At 55.0% G+C, this 19,427-nt stretch overlaps 1 protein-coding gene across 1 annotated transcript in view; it reads left to right on the top strand.

Moving 5' to 3' along the window:
- The window catches only part of SLC9A1 (solute carrier family 9, subfamily A (NHE1, cation proton antiporter 1), member 1), a 70,136-nt gene extending 51,490 nt beyond the window's left edge, over positions 1-18,646 (top strand). The window contains exons 2-12 of the mRNA XM_008586287.1: positions 5,941-6,401; positions 9,976-10,226; positions 11,339-11,556; positions 12,707-12,909; positions 14,385-14,474; positions 14,921-14,991; positions 15,114-15,287; positions 15,556-15,670; positions 15,842-15,943; positions 16,771-16,843; positions 17,467-18,646. Coding sequence (XP_008584509.1) covers positions 5,941-6,401; positions 9,976-10,226; positions 11,339-11,556; positions 12,707-12,909; positions 14,385-14,474; positions 14,921-14,991; positions 15,114-15,287; positions 15,556-15,670; positions 15,842-15,943; positions 16,771-16,843; positions 17,467-17,804 — 2,096 coding nt within the window. The 3' untranslated portion in view covers positions 17,805-18,646. The remainder of the gene's footprint in view (positions 1-5,940; positions 6,402-9,975; positions 10,227-11,338; positions 11,557-12,706; positions 12,910-14,384; positions 14,475-14,920; positions 14,992-15,113; positions 15,288-15,555; positions 15,671-15,841; positions 15,944-16,770; positions 16,844-17,466) is intronic.
- Positions 18,647-19,427: the final 781 nt, after the last annotated feature.

Genomic DNA, 19,427 nt, shown 5'->3' with positions numbered 1-19,427 from the left:
TATTGATCCTTCAAAGCCCAATTCTGTTCCCTGCTCTGGGAACACCACCAACTCTGGAAAGTTCAGAGCCATCCCCAACTCCCTCTTTCCCACACTTCACATCTAGCAAGTTATTTTTATCTCAGTTCACAAATAGTTAATGCCTACTGTGTGCTGGAAGTTGGAGACCCAGATGACTCTAGAAAGTTTCCACCCTCAGGGAGCTTTATAGCCCAGCGGTGAACACATACCAATAACAGAGAGGTTCACGTTATACTTGAGTTTTGAGGAAAATTGCAGTAGTAATAGTAGTCACCGCTTTTTGTCACCGTCGGGTACCTGCATTGTTTGGCATTCTTTACACTTCTTATCTCCTCTTGTACTACAGAAACCCTCTGAAATAGGCTTTCACGCAGATGGGGGGAACTGAGGGTAAGGGACGTAAAGTAACTAGCCCAAAGCCACCCAGCTAGTCAGTAGCTATGCCCTGATTGGCACCCAGATTTCTGGCAGTAGGAACATAAGGTGGGGTTGCTGGTGCCCCTGTCTTGGTCTCTGCCGGTCTGGCTGTGAACCTGCTGAGGCAGTGGCCGAGTCTGTTCCAATCTGGTTTATTTATCTCCCTGGTCCTCATAGCTGACATTAATGGTGGGAAGAATCAATGCTGAGAACAATCAGACTCAAAAAAAATCAGAGCCCTCTCTTCCTCCTATCCCCCCAAGGGCCCTCCAGCCCCAATGGACACAGGACTGAGTACAGCTCAGGCAGGCAGGGCTGAGCAGTCTGAATAATTCTCACCTCTTGCCTTAAGAGTTTGGTAGAGAAGACTGACCCCTCCCAGCTGAGTTAATTTGGAAGGCCTTTCTGGAGGGGGCAGGCTTAAAAGATAGAATTTCCCAAGGTCTTTACTAGGCCACTAGAGTGGAAGAGGAGCTGGAAGAGCAGTAGGGAGGCTTCCCTGCAGAAGAGCTCATGGAAAGAAATATCTGCTTCTGGCCTTCTGGAAACTGCTGGGCTCTGTAGTCCTGGGCTGATGCTCCCCTTAGAAACAAAATAAGAATAAAACGATAGGTAATCTGGTGAGTGCCTAAGAATACAGACTCTGGAGACAGTGTGGGTTGGAATCCCATTTACCAGCTCTGTGACTTTGAGCAAGTAGCTTAACCTTTCTGTGCCTCAGTTTCCTCATCTGTAAAATGAGGGGATGGTAATTGTGACCTCCCAGAGCTGTGATGAGCAAACAGCAAACGAGTTACAAAATATCAGTGCACTGCCATAAACTGTAGAGTGCTGAGCTTTCATTGGGAAGTATTATCTTTCATTGCTGTAGTTGAGACTGGTTGCTGGGGCAGTTGAAGAGGGAGTTAAAGAAATGGAATCATTGTGCAACTAGGAATCCCTTGGGACCTGGCCGAGTTGCAGTCCCAGAGCAGTCCTTAGGATTGGAAGTAGGGCGGTGGAGCCCCCAGCGTGCCCCTGGTGACCTGGTGACCTGGCACTGGTGGGCCAATGAGGCCCCTCTTCCCAGCACTCCCCTCTGACTTCCCAGGCCAGGGGAGAGCTGCGGGAAGTGGGATCAGGGTGTCTGGTCACCCTGGCAACCAAGGGTGACGTGAGGCAGCCCTGCCTGCTCCACTGCACTGGTGTCAGCAGATAAGGACAGTCTGAGGAGATGTAAATAAAATAATCTCATGCCAAAGAGCAGAGCAGCTACAGAGGGGCTGGGAGCCCCATGCCAATTCAAAGTTTGGTGAAGCGTCTGCTTAGCATGCCAGCGTGTGTGTGTGCACACACACGTGTGCCGACTGCCATCTACACTGGATCGAATGAGAAACACCTCTCCCCCCTCAACCTCCTCTCCTAAAAGGGGAGCTGGCCCCGAACTGTGTTAGAGGGTTTGGCCTATGGCATAGAGATGCTGAATTCCACACCTCCTCGCATCCTTGCTCTGGGAAGACTGGATGCCCTCAAAGGAAGCCTGTGGTTTGAGCAGATCACTGGACTTGGAGCGTCACGAGCTATTGTAGTGGAACTGGTCGTGTGACCTGGAGCATCACTGGCTCTCTTAGAGTTTCCATTTTCCTACCCACGTAATGGAGAATTGAAATCTATTCCAGCTCTCACACCTCTGGATCTGATCCTAGCTGCCTCTGCCCCACCCCTGATTCCATCCTGGTGACATTACCACTGCTGCAAGCTCAGGCCATGCAATTTTTGCCTCATTTCTTGGCATCACATCCTGGGGTCTTATCTCAATGCTAGGCCTATCTCAGGGTACCAGGGGGCCCCAACCTGTTCTCTGTTCCATGTCCCTTTTACCACACCCAGTGTCAGCAAACGTCCTGCACCTTGAGGGGACTCTTCAGGGTGGGGAAAGTTGGTGGATCAGAGCCTTGGGAGGGGGACAAGCCAGAACAGGCCCACGGGCTTCTCCCCCCTCCCTGAGCCACTGTGCATGAAGGAGTCTCCTCGCGATGACAGAATCCACCCTTCCCCCAGCCCTGGAAGAGCTTTCCAGTAATGTGCCGCCTACCCGTAGGCAAGGAGCCAAGGGTGCATCTCAGACCTTCCTCCTCTGCTCAGGACATCCCTCCACTTTCCTCGGCCCAGAGAACCCATCAGGGTCCAGCGCTCCTTCTGCTCACAGAGAGGCAGGCCAACAGGAAGGCCTGGGGAGATCCACTCCAGGAGCACGGCTCCAGCCCAGGTACTCTGGGAGCTGGCTTCAGTAGAAGAAAGTACACTGAGCTGGAGTCAGGAGGCCTGGGACCGCTCCAGCCCAGGCACTCTGGGAGCTGGCTTCAGTAGAAGAAAGTACACTGAGCTGGAGTCAGGAGGCCTGGGACCGAGTCCTGGGTGCCTGGCTGGGTGCGTCCTGCCTCCTTTTGGAGCTCTGGTTTTTCATTTGTCCAGTAGGAATGTCAGCTGCTTGTTCACCCAGTGATGGCGCCCCCCAAGGTCCAGAAAAGCTTGGCCATCCCATGAACTGCTCACGTAGGTTCTCCCCCGAGCTATCTCAATGTCCCCAGTGCCCAGCATGGCCTGGCTCAGAGAAATATGGGCCCTTGGGTACAGGATGATTTAGTGCTCTCTGCTCAAATCAGTTTGAGACGCCCTAAGCTAGAAAAAAGCTCCTTCCTTAGACTCTGGGGAAGGCGCCCAACCTCACTGAGCCCCAGCTTTGTCTTCTGCAAAACAGGGACAGTGCCTCTCCCACAGGGCTGTTGTGAGGGCTAAATGAGATGGTGCATGCCAAGCTCCCAGCACAGTGCCTGGCTCATGGTGTGCCTTCAGGAATGACAAACATTCTTCGTGTTACTGCTCATGGCTTTCTTTATACCCCCTCCCCCCACCCCCCGCAGGAGCCATGGCCGACTCGTTCTTGGGTCTCCAGTGCACTGTCTGGCACTTTGTGGGGCTGGGAAAGCTCTGTGGATTGAACTGATGGTGCAGAGGGGAGGGAGGCATCTTTGGAGCCTAACCTAAGTGGAGGTAGAAGCCATCGTCTGCCTGCACTGGGCTGTCTTTAGATTCCACCTTCTCCTAAGGCAGCTAGTGGTGCTGCTCTAGGACAGGGGAGGGTCAGCTGGCTGGAGCCAGACTTCTGGTCTTGGGAAGCTGCTCTCTGGCTTGTGCCTTAGGAACTCTGCTCCCCTATACCCCTGGGAAATCCTGTCTCCCCTCCAGGGCAGTGCTGGTCTCTGGAGTGTGGTGCCATTGTCTGGTCTCTGTTGCTTCTGTCTGGGTCATCTGACCTCAGTGGATGCCAAGGGGAGAGGACCCTGGGTGATGACTGTGGATTAAAGGTTATGAGAGAAGGAAGCACCAGAGGACTCCTGCCCTTACCTGGGGTGTCAGAGGTAGTCAGGGAACACTTCCTGGAGGAGGAGGCAGGCAGAAGGATATGGCGTCAGCTACACACAGTGCGGGTAGAGGTACAGGAATAGTGTTCTAGAAAGAGAGGAACTGGATTAGGCAAAGGTCCACAGGCAAGAGAGGATGTGGCTCATCTGGAGTAATTGCAAAGAATTTGGCAAGGCTGAAATCAGTTGACAGTGGGGAGAACGGGGTATGAGGTAAGGCCAGATGACAGAGGCAATGCTGAGAGTTTGGACTTATCCCTATACAGCAAGAGAAACTTGGACTCAACATGACCTAACCCTTTGCAGTGCACCAGCCGGCTAAATGCTGGGTGTTACTGGTGGACACTGTGAAGACTGAAGGACTGTTCAGCAAAAGAAGTGACTTTTGGTCAGGTCTGTTTTACAGTTAGAAGAATGCATGTGGTAGCTTTGAGGTCCTCTCCTGGCATAGGTTGGAGACTTGTTTTTTCCCATCATGTTCTGAGTGTCCTCCGGGTGCTTGGCACTATGCCAGGGCTCTGGGCCTGGATGGTATTTTGAATGTGAGCGTTGACTTGTAGCTATCCTAGCACTGCCCAGATCAGGACCTGAGAGTATGAGGGGGTTTGGGCATGGGAAGGGTTGTTCCTCCTTCTTCCCAAGAGAGGCAGTGAGAGCCGAGGCCTGACCAGACAGGTTATTGGGAATCATGGTAATATCCCAGCCCTGTGCATTTTCAAATGAGCACATATTTGTTGAACACCTACTGTGTTCTCATCCCTGGGCATATAATGATAAACAGGTATGGAATCTGCCTGCACAGAGCTTACAGGCTAGGGAAGGGAGGAGAGAGAGAGAGCTTTCACCTTCAGCAGAGCCACATCCTCTTGATCAAGCTGACCCTGGGATTATGGTACCTAACATGCAAGCAGATGTCCAGGTCTTCTGTACCCACCTCCTCACCCAAAACAACACAAGCAAATAAATAACTTATAGAGAACTTGGAGCTCTGTGGCCAAACCTGGCATTGAGAGAGGACCTCTCCGACAGGGATTTTTGTTACCTCCCAACTCTGGGTTTGGAGTTCCAAGGTGGGCCACAGCAGGGCCTGCTGCTGCTGGTAAGGACGAAGCTTGGGGAGAAGATTGGTGGGTCTCAGGCAGAGGAAAATGTGGATACCTTGATGAAGGGGAAGGATAACAGAGCTTGAATTACAGAACTGAGTTTGATGGGAGCTGGCAGAAGGTTCTATCCTGGTTCTGCTACTAATGTGCTGTGTGACTTTGGACAAGTCCTTTCTGTTTTCTGAGCCTCAATTGCCCTGTCTTTAAAGTGGGTGGTATTGGGCGAGAAACAAGGTGGCAAATAGATTTTGTCTCACTTGCCAAAATTGATTGCTGTTGACTTCTTCAAGCCCTGTTTCCAGCAACTGTCCGGACTCAAGAGAAAGCATGCTGTGATTATGTAGATGTCTGCCACTCGTGCGTCTGGGATTGGAGGTTGCCGCATGTGTTCTGCAGGTTTGCAGACCCCAGGCCTTATTATCCCCAAGTTCCTTCTTGCGTTGATATTCTTTGATTCTTCCATTCTTCCTTCTATCTCCTATGTCACTATGTCACTTTTCCACCAGCCAGTTGTCTGCCTTCTGCTTAAACACCTCCATGATACGGACCTCTTCTCTCACACAGAATTGTTAGATTGTTATTCTTCCTGTTGAGCTGAAATCTGCTCCCCTGAACTTGTGCCTTAGGTTCAGGCATAGGTAATGTCCTTACGTACTTGTGGCCTCGGTAATCAAGTTATAATTTCTGCCTTCTGGAGGCATACAGAACTGCTGCTTTCTAATATTTTGTAACAATGACAGAAATGGCATGTGTATATCCTTTGGAAAAAGCCCTCTAAAAGCATTGTCACTTTATGCTGCAACTCTGTGAAGGTGGTATTATCCTTTCCATTTTACAGGGGAGGAAGCTGACGCTCAGAGAGTTGACAGAGTGGCCCTCTGAGACCAAGCCTGTGCGCCTCTAGCCAGCTGCTCTCCTCATCACGGCCCTGTCCCCAGCCTTGTTCTCCTGGCTCCCCTGAAAGCCCACGGCTCCCGTTCTCTCGCCCTCCGCAGGTTTCCATGTGATTCCCACTATCTCGAGCATCGTCCCGGAGAGCTGCCTGCTGATTGTGGTGGGGCTGCTGGTGGGGGGCCTGATCAAGGGCGTGGGCGAGACGCCCCCCTTCCTGCAATCAAACATCTTCTTCCTCTTCCTGCTGCCTCCCATCATCCTGGATGCGGGCTACTTCTTGCCACTGCGACAGTTCACAGAGAACCTGGGCACTATCCTGATCTTCGCCGTGGTGGGCACGCTGTGGAATGCCTTCTTCCTGGGTGGCCTCATGTACGCCGTATGCCTAGTGGGCGGCGAGCAGATCAACAACATCGGCCTCCTGGACAACCTGCTCTTTGGCAGCATCATCTCGGCCGTGGACCCTGTGGCCGTTCTGGCCGTCTTCGAGGAAATTCACATCAATGAGCTGCTGCACATCCTCGTCTTCGGGGAGTCCCTGCTCAATGACGCCGTCACTGTGGTGAGGGGGCCGGGGGCCATGCCCACATGCACACAGGGCACAGACCCACATCCAAGTCCAGGAGCGGATCCCTCATCCGCCCGCTAATAACAGTAATCAAAGCAGCTAATGTCCATTCCTGCCTACTGTGTTCCAGGCACTGTGCTGAGCACTGTGACATGGATTATCTCATTTAGTCCTCATGACAGCCTTCATCCGCCCGCTAATAACAGTAATCAAAGCAGCTAATGTCCATTCCTGCCTACTATGTTCCAGGCACTGTGCTGAGCACTGTGACATGGATTATCTCATTTAGTCCTCATGACAGCCGCAGGAGGTGCTTATTATTCTCATTTTACAGAGGAGGAAACAGGCCTGATGAAGTTAAGTAACCTGCTAGAATGTGATAGAACTGAGATTTGAACCAATTTGTGATCGAACCGTGTCTGTCTGACTCCAGGGCCTGAGCTCTTGGCCTTACTAGGTCATATGATCCCTCCTTGACTTGAGTTTTGAGGTGATCTTGGGCAAATTACTTATCTTCTCTGTGCCTCAGCTTCCTCTTTACAGACCATTTAATCTCTGAGGGGTCTTTCAACTCTCATGTTGGCTATGTCTTGAGTTAGAATTTGGTTTATGCAGAGATTGTGGAAAGGGGCCTGGCCCCCCAAAACCTTCAGAAGGTGATAAGTAAAATGTATTGTCCTGGGTTGTCCACTTGCTTTGTGACCTTAAGCAAGTGACTATACCTCTCTGGGCCTCACCTTTGATAGCTGCCAAGTGGCAGAGTACTAGTGCATTCCTCCCAGGGTCTAGGGAGGACAGATACCTCAATGCAGCATCATCTTGGCTGTGGACCCTGTGGCCATTCTAGTCATCTTCAAGGAAATGTTAGCACTATATAGGCCTGCATGTGTACCCTTCCTCCCAGCCAGTTTCCTCAGACAACAGATACATGTATGTGCATGCTTACGTCGTGTTGTGGAAACACCCCATCCCCCTCCTTAGCTGGCGCCCTGAGAGCAGCTGCCCACACAGGAAAGCACAGGACACATGTGCATGCCCAGTCCACGTTCCCACCCATGCTTCCTCTTTTCCACTCCCAGCCACTCAGGAAGCACCACCTCAGAGAAGAGACACGCTGTGGTGTTGAGCTGCCGGCAGCCTGGGCTTCCTCCTCCTTCCCTGCCCCCCTCGCCGGCTCCTCAGGGCTGGGTAGAGCAGCAGCCTGGCCAGAACAGGCAGGCCTCTGTCCTGGTCTCTTCTAGCACCAGCTCTTGCCCAGGGTCACCACACGAGCCTCAGTTTTCCCATCTGTGAGGCAGGGATTACATCCCCAGCCTGCCATCCTCCCAGGACTTCTTACAGGAGTCACACTCACTAATGTCTGTGAGACCAGTGGGTGCCACGGACAAAACTCTACCTGGCTGGATCTGGATGTTGGCGTTCAGGGTGGCACTACTGGAGAACAGTGGGGCATGGTGGCATCAAATAGGCAATCCAGATCTGGCCACTTTGTACCCATGGCCACGTCTCCCGAAGGTGGTGGCAGGGGTGGTAGTGATTGCTGGTGTCTGTCGAAGTCTTCCTGTCTGAATGTATATTGTCTCATCACATCCACACAGTAATCTGTGAGGCTGGCACTGTTATTATCCCAGTTTTTCCAAATGAGGAAACTGAGGCACTGAGAGGAGATAGGTGATGTAGCTGGGGTTCAGATCTACACAGTCTGAGTCCAGAGCACAAATGCTGGCCACTATGCTACACTGCCTCCCTGTAGTTCCAGTGACAATAGTACCAGGCCAGAAAGGAGGACCTTGCCCTCTGTGCCCACCCCGCTGGCCGATGTGGTCGACCATGAGGACCCATGAGTCCCCTCAGGCCAGGAGTGAGTTTAGGTAGCCAAGAACTGAGAGCGCAACTGCTAACAAGGCTGTCTGCTGCTGGAGCCCCCCACCTTGTCTCTCAGATGGGGACTGGCCAGTGCTTGGCATTGACCCTTCCTGCCTGGCCCAAGTCTGGCCTTTCTAAAGCTCTGGTCACAATTGTGAGTGTCCCACTTCCCGACAGTCAAGCTGGAGCTTCCCCCGAGCTGCAGTCTCAGGTCTGTACCCTGGAGCAGGTCTTCCCCACACCCCGTCCTCCTGCAGATACTGCTCAGCTACTGGGGGCTATGGAGGGCTCCCTCTCATGATTCTCAGGTCCTCTCCCCACTGCCCCCAGGCCTGGAAACTCTCCAGCTGGTTCCCGGCAGAGCTTTCTAGGACTGGACTCGAGTGGGCCAGGCAGCCAGGGAGCTGGCCCCCAGGAGGAGGCAGAACCTTGAAGCTTAGCCTGTTAGGGAGCCCCCGGCCCACAGCCATTAGAGAATGAGTTCTGGGCCCAGTTCTACTGCTCCTGGGCTGGTGGCCCTCTGGCATGTCACTTCACCACTGTGAGCCTCAGTTAAGTAAGGGAACAGGCATCCTTGGCCACTTACCTCATAAGGTTGTTGTCAACAAGAATAAAGATTGTCAAGGGGCTTTACGGTATATGAAGTGCCACTGGAACATCTGATGATAGTGTTACGATAACCACTTATTTCCCAGTCCAGGAGATGGGGAAGCCACAGAGAGCCTCCAGTCCCCCAGCATCGGAACTCGGCTGTTCATCACAGCCACCTGGGGAGCTTGTTAAGTAGAGATTTCTGGCCCTACCCCAGAGAGTCCAAGTCGAGCATGGCCTGGCCATGTGTACTTTCAGAAAGGTTCGGAGGTTAAGAAATCCTGTTCTAGTTCATTGTCTGAATGTCCCTGCTTTGTGAAGGAGAGATTGAAATCCAGAGAGGGGCACAATTTGCCCAAGGTCAGTCAGTGAGGGAGGCAGACTTGATAGCACCACTAAGTAGCTAACGCTGCATCAGGCAGGGTTCTAAGCACTTCGCCTTCGTTAACTAACTTAATCCTCACAACAGCCCTGTAAAGTTGGTACTATTATTATCCTCATTTTATAGATGGGAAGACCAAAGCACAGGGAGATTGAGTAATTTGCTCCGTGTACACAGTTAGGGAGTGGCAGAGCCAGGCAGCTTGGCTTCAGAGTTCATGCTCTTAACCAGCATGGCATGCTGCCCCTTTGGCCTCCAGGCCGTGGTTTTTGTTTTTGTTTTTTGGGGGGTAGGGTAGGGGCGTGCAAGGATCTGAACCCTTGACCTTGGTGTTATAACAACACAATCTAACCAACTGAGCTAACTGACCAGCCTAGGCTGTGGTTTTCAGCACCCACTTGGTGTGAGGGTTTCTCTGCTACCAGGTGGCCTTTTGCAGCCATGGTCAATGGTGGTTTTTGTTTTTGTTTTTTGGGGGGTGGGGTAGGGGCATGCAAGGATCTGAACCCTTGACCTTGGTGTTATAACAACACAATCTAACCAACTGAGCTAACTGACCAGCCTAGGCTGTGGTTTTGAGCACCCACTTGGTGTGAGGGTTTCTCTGCTACCAGGTGGCCTTTTGCAGCCATGGTCAATGGAAGGGATGGGATCACCCTGGGTGGACCCCAGGGAGCCGTGGGGCCAGGGTTCTGCCCTCCCATCCACCAGCCTGCACACCCTCCTCAGGTCCTGTATCACCTCTTTGAGGAGTTTGCCAGCTACGACCAAGTGGGCATCGTGGACATCGTCCTCGGCTTCCTGAGCTTCTTCGTGGTGGCCTTGGGTGGGGTGTTTGTGGGCGTGGTCTACGGGATCATCGCAGCCTTCACCTCCCGGTTCACTTCCCACATCCGTGTCATCGAGCCGCTCTTCGTCTTCCTCTACAGCTACATGGCCTACCTGTCAGCCGAGCTCTTCCACCTGTCAGGCATCATGGCGTGAGTCTGGGAGCAGTGGGCAGCGGGCTTGTGGGGGAAGGCCACCAGCTTGGATTCCCCGGGCTTGTGGAGTCATGAGGGAGCTCCCAGGGCCCAGACATGAGTTCCAGGCTCCAGGGCTGCTTGGTAGCCATTTAGATAACAAAGGTCATCAGAGCTTCCTAGAAGAAGGGCACTTCTGCTGGGTTCTGTGCGATCCAGGAGTCTGGAGAGGGCATATGTGGCCATGAGCAGATGAGGCAAGAGTGACCTGCGTTAGGGCAAGCCCAGAGCACAGGAGGGCACAACCTGGGGCTGCCCATCAAAGCAACTAAGTTCTGGAAAGCCTCAGCCCTGCTACTTCCCTTCATTTGTCTCAAAGGGGGTCCCCTGGTCATAGCTGGACATGGCACTCATTCACGCTTCCCCTCAGCAGCCCCAGCAAGGCTGCTGGAAGCTTCCACTAAAGCAAGGAGCCTCATTGGTCCTGAGTCCCGGAGGTCCTGAGGCCTCTGCAGGTCTTGAAGTGGGGGAATGGGGTGTGCAGAGGCAGCAGGAGCTCAGAAGTGCAGAGGCGGGGCTGAAGTGGGGGAGTCAGGGCAGCAGCGAGGAAGCCTGGCTAGCAGGAGTGGAGCCTGGGGGTGGGCGCCGGGCCGGGAGGACTTGGGCTCCCACTCGGAACAAAACTCCCTGTGGGGACCCCTGTGTACTGGGGGATGCCACATTCAGGGGACTAAACCTGAGAGACCGTGACATGTGTCATGAACTCTCTTAGGCAGAGAGGCAGTGTGGCCTTGAGGAGAAGGCACAGGCTTTGGAGTTGGACAGACCTTAGTTTGCATCTTAGCTCTGCCACTCTCTGGCAGTGTGCCAGTGGGCAGGCAACTGTTTTTGTAAGGGTCGGATCCCTCATCTGGAATATGCAAGAATGTGCCTGTGCCTGTGGGGTTGATGTGAGGATTGAGTGAGAGCAGGTGTGTCCATGCATTGGGTGTCTGGCCCACAGGAGGAGCCCAGTAAATGGGCACCTTCAGCCTAGTGCTGTCAGCCCCAGCCCCCAACCCCAGCAGTGAGGGGCTTGGGAAGGTGCAGTTCGACTCTGAGCCGTGAACCCCACTCTTCCCCAACCCCAGACTCATTGCCTCAGGAGTGGTGATGCGCCCCTACGTGGAGGCCAACATCTCGCACAAGTCGCACACCACCATCAAATATTTCCTGAAGATGTGGAGCAGCGTCAGTGAGACCCTTATCTTCATCTTCCTCGGTGTGTCCACCGTAGCCGGCTCCCACCACTGGAACTGGACCTTCGTCATCAGCACTCTGCTCTTCTGCCTCATCGCCCGAGTGCTTGGTGAGGGCTGGGCCCAGGCCGGGGGAGAGGTGTGTATGTGTGTGGTGTGTTGTGTGGAGGGGCTACGCTGTGGCCTGTGTGTGCGTGCATGCATATGGCGTGGTGTGTGTGTTGGGGGAGCAGTGTGTAGAGGGTCCTGGGTGGCTCCTTGCTGCTCCAGGCACAGCTGGACAGGAGGGGCTTCCTCATTCCTCCTCTGCAGTGTTGATGCCATGATGGGCCCTTGAGGGGGGAGAAAACCCATGCTCATGGTGAGTCCATGACCTCTGGACACAGAGTCATGATGTGTCAGAGTAAAGGGGCCTCTGAGACCCTCTGACTCTGAGCATGTTGGTTTTCTGAGGAGGGGACTGAGGCCCACAGATGCCAGGTCTCTGACTCTGAGCTAGGCGTTCTCTGCATTGTCTCTCAGCACAGGTGACATGAGCCCTTGCAAAACTGCGTGCAGCTCCTTGCAGACCTACAGGCCGCACGTGGGGACCTGGTCTCAGGTCCTTGGGTTTTGCTCACATGTGCCAGACACACCTCACCTCAGTGGCTAGGCCACTTCCCCTGTCTGGATTTCACTCACCTCATCTCTAAGATGAGGGTTAGATCTGTGGTCCCTGAGCCTGGCTTGGCGGGGGGCGGGGGGGAGTCACATTTACTTGGTGCACTTTTTAACATCTCCTTAGTTCCTGTGCCTCATCCTCTAGAGATTCTGGTTCTGTGGGTTGAGGTTGGACCCAGTCCTCTGCATTTTAAAATAATGTTTTATTATGGAAAATTTCAAAGACATAGAAGAGTAGAAAGAATAGGATAATGATACCCCATGTACCCATCCTATTTAACAAGTATCAACCTGTGACCAATCTGTTTCATCTTTTCTCCCTCCTGCCTCCTGACCTCCAGCCACTGGAAGCCTCTGTGCTGTCTTTAAAGCACATCCAGGTTGGAGAATCATTTTAAAGATCTACTCAGCTCTTGGTTTGAGGGGTTTGGAGCACCCTGGGCTGAGGGACCCAGGAGATGAGTGAGCTGGGTGCCCAGGAGATGAGTGAGCTGGGTGGGCTTAGGAGTGGAGCCTTCCTGGATATGCAGCGAAGTCTGTGGTGCAGAAGCCAGGAGGGGCTGGGGACAGCCTGACACTCATCTTCCCCCTCCCTGGCAGGCGTGCTGGGCCTGACCTGGTTCATCAACAAGTTCCGCATTGTGAAGCTGACCCCCAAGGACCAGTTCATCATCGCCTATGGGGGCCTGCGAGGGGCCATCGCCTTCTCCCTGGGCTACCTCCTGGACAAGCAGCACTTCCCCATGTGCGACCTATTCCTCACTGCCATCATCACCGTCATCTTCTTCACTGTCTTTGTGCAGGTGTGGGGCAAGGGCAGAGCGGGCCCTTGGGGACCCTGACTCTGTTCAGTGAAAAAAGAGGAAAGCCTGTGACCCAAAATGGGATCATGGGTTCCAGTCCTAGCTGTCCTGATAACTTGCTGCATGACCTTGGGCAAGCCGCTCCCCCTTTCTAGGCATCAGTTTCCTCACTTGTAAGAATTGTGATCATGAGTCTTTATGAAGTGACCAATCAGAATGCAAAGTAACCAGGATGCTGCTCATCTTAATTAGGAGCCTAGATAGCATTAAGAGAAGTAGGTAGTCAGCAGGCCCAAGATCTGACTTTACCACAAACTCATTGTAGGGCTTTTGGCAAGTGTTATAATATCCTAGGATCTCAATTTCAGCATCTATAAAATGGGGATAATAGCACAGCATGGAGAACTAGAAAGGTGTCTGAGCTAGGCAGCAGGAGGCCCTAGGTCTGTTGCTGTGTCTGACACACACACACACGCGCGTGCACACACACAGACACACACACGGTGCAGACTGCATCACCTCACCTGCACACACACACACACACACACACACACGGTGCAGACTGCACCACCTCACCTGACTGTGTGGCCTTGGGTGAGAAACACTCTGTCTGGGCCTCCATTTCTTTACCATCCCTTCTGCCTTTCCTGGGCACTAATCCTCACACAGCCCTAGATGGGACACATCTTTGCCTTTTCATGAGAAAAAATATAGGGGAAACCTCCTGGGGTTGGGTTTATTTTCTATCTTTTAAAAGTAGAGGGAACTGCCTCTTTTGTCCTCTTTCTCTGCTTCCATCTTGAAAAGTATTTTTTCACCTTGACTTTGCAGTTGTGTCTGCTAATGGCTTTCTAAGCACCTTTTCATTGAATGCGGCACTGGGGTGGGGACCTCCCTCCAGAACCAGCCTGCCTGGGTTTGGATCTTGGCTGTACTACTTCTGTGGGACCTTAGAAAGTTGCTTAACTTCTCTGAGCCTCAGTTTCCTCACCAGGGACAATAAAAGGATCTACCTCTTAGAGTAGTTGTGGGTATTGAAGTGAAACACGACCGGGTCTGGCCCAATGGCAAGCGTGCAGTTACATTAGCTGCTGCTGTTTTTACCTGATCCTCCTAGCAGACCTGAGAGGGAGTTAGAACAGAGGTGGTTCTCCCTGTTTGCGAGGTCTGGCTTCCTTGGGGTTCCAGAACGAGTCTGTGGTGGAGCCCACATTTGAATGCTCTGAGCCCTGGCCCAGTGTGCGGGTCATCCAGGTAGTCGGGTTCTCAAACCGTCTGGCAGTGTCTCCAGGAAGAAGCAGGCCTTAAGGACCTGCCTTTATATAAGTGCTGGAATGGAGGCTGGGGAGTTTCAACACGCTTTGGTCCTGAGAGATTGGGGAGCTCAGAGCAGGGAGGGTATCCTAGCCTCAGGAGCCCTGGGGGAGGTGGGAGGTAGCAGAACTGGAATGCCTGATGCTCACCTACACCCGCAGGGCATGACCATTCGGCCTCTGGTAGACCTGTTGGCTGTGAAGAAAAAGCAAGAAACGAAGCGCTCCATCAATGAGGAGATCCACACACAGGTACTGGAAGCTGGGGCTGTGCCCTCGGTTGCAGGAGGTGGCTCAGGGAGCTGGGGAGCAGCTAGCTTCACGTCTGCCCTCAGTCAGCCCCCTCCTGCCTTATCGCAGGGCCAGGTCAGTCCCTCAGCTCTTTGAGGCCACAAGGGTCTAGCCATAGGGAAGGCTGAGAGCCTGAGGAGGGGCGTCATGCCATCTAGTTGGAACTTATCCCAGGCATTGGACGTAGGTGGGTTCAGAGAAGGGGACTCAGCTGGGCCCCAGGGGCAGTCAGTCCTACTGGAGTTCAGGATGCATGGGGTGCAGGCGCCACCTCCTGGCTACTCCTGGAACTGCAGGGCTGGGCTGAGCAGAGCTGCAGCTCTGGTCAAAGGTGGGGGCCTGTTCAGAGGTCTTGGTAGGGGAGGAGCCCAGTAGTGAGGCTTGACCTGGCCCTGGGCCCGTTTCAGTTCCTGGACCACCTTCTGACAGGCATCGAGGACATCTGTGGCCACTATGGCCACCACCACTGGAAGGACAAGTAGGTGGCAGGCCTGGTGGGCGGGCAGGTGGGCGGGCAGGGGTAGGTAAGGCTCTCCCGGGCCTGGGTTTCTCCCCACCCCTAGGAGCCGGCTCCATTCGTCTCTTTGCTCCTCCCCCCAGGCTGAACCGGTTCAATAAGAAGTACGTGAAGAAGTGTCTGATAGCCGGTGAGCGCTCCAAAGAGCCGCAGCTCATCGCTTTCTACCACAAGATGGAGATGAAGCAGGCCATCGAGCTGGTTGAGAGCGGGGGCATGGGCAAGATCCCCTCTGCTGTCTCCACCGTCTCCATGCAGTGAGTGCCAAGGGCCAGTCTGGGCAGTTGCTGCACCCACACACTAGCCCCTTGACCCTAGCCTGGGGCAGGCCACCTGGTGGGGGGGTAGGGGGTGGGTCTGTTGTCCTGTCAGGACAGGTGAGAAAGCTGTGGGCCACACTGAGGGCCTGAGGCTTTGGCCATCCACCTGGACCACCCCCAGGGTGACCTCCTCCTGGCCTGGCCCAGCAAGCTCCAGGATCACAAGAATTTTCTTGAGGACCTAACCCATACCCTGTTGTCCCAGGAACATCCACCCTAAGTCCCTGCCTGCTGAACGTATCCTGCCAGCACTGTCCAAGGACAAGGAGGAGGAGATCCGCAAAATCCTGAGGAACAACTTGCAGAAGACCAGGCAGCGGGTGAGGGCCTGCTCCCTGGACCGGCTCCCCCATGGCAGAGCCCCTCCGCCCCTCTCCACTATAGTCCTGCCCCCTGCACCCTGTCCCAAGCCTCTGGCCCAGCCTCCAGCACTTCCCCCATCCCCGCCCCACACGTGACCTGCCCTGCCCTGACAGCTGTTCCTCCCACAGCTACGCTCCTACAACAGACACACGCTGGTGGCAGACCCCTACGAGGAGGCCTGGAACCAGATGCTGCTCCGGAGACAGAAGGCCCGGCAGCTGGAGCAGAAGGTGTGTCCCAGCCTGGAGCTGGCCCCACCTTTCTCTGGGAATCTGGAGTTGTCTTCTTCCCACACCCCCACCCCCAGCGCTCCACTGAGTTCCTCTGGGGAAACATGCCTATTTTAGAAACTGAGGGGTTCGGCTTTCGGGAAGGCTTGTTGATGGTGTAAGGGTTGGGGCTTTATTGGAAGGGCATAGAAAGCCATGAAGGGTTTCTAAGCGAGGGATTGACATGCAGAGGGGCGGGGTAGGGGGTTCTGGATTAGGGCGGTGGCAGGGGAGCTGGAGAGGAGTGGGTAGATTTAAGGGGCGTTGAGGAGGTGGAGCTAGGAAGACTTGGTCCGGTTTGAGGTGGGGCTGAGGAAAGAGGAAAGGGAGTCAGGGCTCATGTCTAGGCTTCTGATTGGGATAGTTGGGAATGGTGACTGGCCTAAGGGGACCCCAAGGAAGGAACCAGGTTTTGAGGGAAGGTAGGGAGCTGGGCTCAGTCTCAGTGTATTGGATTAGAGGTACCTGGGGGCCATCCAGGGTCCAGGTATCCACTCCTGAGTTGGCTTTCTGGGTTTAGAACCTCAGGGGAAGGTGTGGGCTGGAGCTAGAGGCTGGGGCAGTGTAGGAGTGTTCGAGGCTGCCCAGGGAGCTTGCATAGCTTGTGAAAGCCTGGGAGGCCGTGAAGTGCCAGCGCAGGCACGAGGAAGAGCCCAACGAGGAGTGGCTGCAGAGGGAGCGAGCACCCCGAACACACCAGAGAAGGATGCACACAGCCGGTGCCATCCAGAGGAGCCCTGGGCCCATTCACGCTCAGCCGCCCGCTCACAGTCTGCTCTCTCTGTCAGATCAACAACTACCTGACGGTGCCGGCCCACAAGCTGGACTCGCCCACCATGTCGCGGGCCCGCATCGGCTCAGGTAAGGTCCTAGAGAGGGGCTCAGGTCTGGGCGCTCGGTGCCACCACCTCCCAAGGATGAGGCTAAAGCAGGAGCAGGCCTCAGAGCTGGCGGGGAGGACGGGTTTCTCCCTCGCTGGCCGCCTCAGGGCCTCCTCCCAAGCCATGAGCTGCTTCTACATCAGGTGGGGCCTGAGGGTTGACAAAAGGGGGCAGAATGGTCCTACTGTCATCCCCAGAGACAGAAGTGATCCCAGTGGGGCTCCCAGTGAGAACTGTGAAGGGAGCTGGGAGCAGACAGGGTGCCTGGCAGGGAGGCAGGGGTTCTGCACCACTGAAGTTGCCAGCACACGCCAGGGGAACGAGGGCAGGCCTGGGCCCCTAGGGTGGACGGTGACTCAGGAAGGAGCCCTAATTCTTGACCTGCAGAGGGACACCTATGGGAGCCCCTGGTCACAGGAGAGGAACACAGTCTGGGGTGAGGCATCAGACTCACATAGATGTAGTTCTGCAGCTGGGGGATGGCCGTGCTCACAGGGAGGCTCTGTGGGAGGGGCTGACATGGGCTGGGGGCTGTCCAAGGTGGGGCACGTACTGGGCAGGCTCTGGGCAGCACCTAGCTTGTGCCTTGCTCTCGGTCCCCAGACCCACTGGCCTATGAGCCGAAGGCAGACTTACCTGTCATCACCATCGACCCAGCCTCCCCACAGTCACCCGAGTCTGTGGACCTGGTGAATGAGGAGCTGAAGGGCAAGGTCCTGGGCCTGAACCAGGATCCAGCGAGGGTGGCCGAGGAGGACGAGGACGATGATGGGGGCATTATGATGCGGAGCAAGGAGCCTTCATCCCCAGGCACCGATGATGTCTTCACCCCTGCGCCAAGTGACAGCCCCAGCTCCCAGAGGATACAGCGCTGCCTCAGCGACCCAGGCCCCCACCCTGAACCTGGGGAGGGAGAGCCTTTCATCCCCAAGGCGCAGTAGCGCCAGGGCCAGTGGGCAGCACCCGTCCCACCACAGACTCTCCCACCAGAGCAGGGGCTGCTGGGGGAGCTGGGGGGCTCCCCTCGCCCTTCCTGAGCTGGATCGGCCCTGCCCCTCCCCCCACCGCATGGCAGCTGGGCCCACAGCCCCCACCGCAGCACGGCTTCCCCACCAGAACTGCCTTCCCCATCCCTGTGGCAGAGCTGCCGGGGCTGTTAAGACAGGCCTGCCCCTTGCCCAGACCCAGGTTCTCCCATGCCCGGGCTCAGGCCTCTGAGTCGGAGGCCTGCCCCTTCCTCCACTCCATCACCCACCTCACGCAGACCAATCTTAGTTTCTAACCAAAGAGCCTGTGGCTCAGCTGTGGTCTCACCCAGGAAGGGAAGGAACTGAGGCCCCTTTTGGCCTAGGCCAGGCCCTTCTTTATCAGGGTAAACACCAGGGGACCAGGCGTGTGGTGGGGGGAGGGATCGATGACCCATGGCAACGTCACCCTACTCCTGCCAGCTCTGTCCCCCTGGCCAGCTGCCCTGACCTGTCCTCACTCAGCTGCAGGCTGAGGGCATCTCTGAGCTTCTCTGCCTGGAGCTGGGGTGCTTTGGACAGTGATGTGACTCAGAGCTTTTCTAACTGTGCTCCTTTGGGGATCACTGGGCCCTTCAGGGGCTGCTGCCAGGTAAGGGACTGTCTGAGGCTCCAGAAAGTGCTGCCTTTTTATGTTTTGTTTGTTCACACTTCCATGTATGACTGTTTGCACAGAGGGCACTCCCTTTTTTTTTTTTTAAGGATGACCGGTAAGGGGATCTTAACCCTTGACTTGGTGTTGTCAGCACCACGCTCACCCAGTGAGCAAACCGGCCATCCCTATATGGGATCCGAACCCGCGGTCTTGGTGTTATCAGCACCGCACTCTGCTGAGTGAGCCACGGGCTGGCCCCAGGCACTCCCATTTTTAAAACATTTTGAAAACCCCTGATTGAATAGAGCTCTGCCCCTCTAACTCCCTCCTACTCCAGAGAATTACCCCTCCTCATTTGTACCTGTCTGTCCAACACCCTTCCCCAAATCAGTCCTCTGCCTGCTGGGCTCTGAACTGTTGCCCAGAGGCTCTGATTTTAGAATTGACCCCCAACCCCAATCATGATTCTCTACAACCTCACAGATGCTGGGCCTCCCAGCACCTTCCTAGTTCTTGGGACCGACCCTCAGTTCCTGTTGACCTTTCTTACTTCCCCCACCCCGGCCGGCCTCTGGAACCTCTCCCTCTCATGCACCACGCCCACCTTGCTGGGGAGCCCCATCCTTGGGGCAGAAGGCCTCCCCTGGGGGTTTTCCTGCCTGGCTGGGGCTGGTAGGGTGGGCAGAGTCCTGAGCCCCCAGAGGCCTTCGCTCACAGGTACACTCCCCACCCCCACTGCCACCATGGTCAGTGGTGTCTGTCCTGCCTCCCCAGGACACTCCCTTACCCAGAATTGTGCAATAGTCAAGAGTGTCCCTCTTCCCAGTGGACTGGACCTTGGGTGCTCGACCCGTCCGTCCACCTTCCTCTCCGTGCAAATGCTGTTTTGGGCACTGGTCACCATGCAAGGGTGACATTGACAACCATGTACAAAGCCACCACAG

Source organism: Galeopterus variegatus, unplaced genomic scaffold, assembly GCF_000696425.1.
Source record: "Galeopterus variegatus unplaced genomic scaffold, G_variegatus-3.0.2 Scaffold109, whole genome shotgun sequence".
Lineage (NCBI taxonomy): Eukaryota > Metazoa > Chordata > Mammalia > Dermoptera > Cynocephalidae > Galeopterus > Galeopterus variegatus.
The sequence above is the reverse complement of the archived record's forward strand: the minus strand, read 5'-3'. Positions and strand labels throughout refer to the sequence as shown.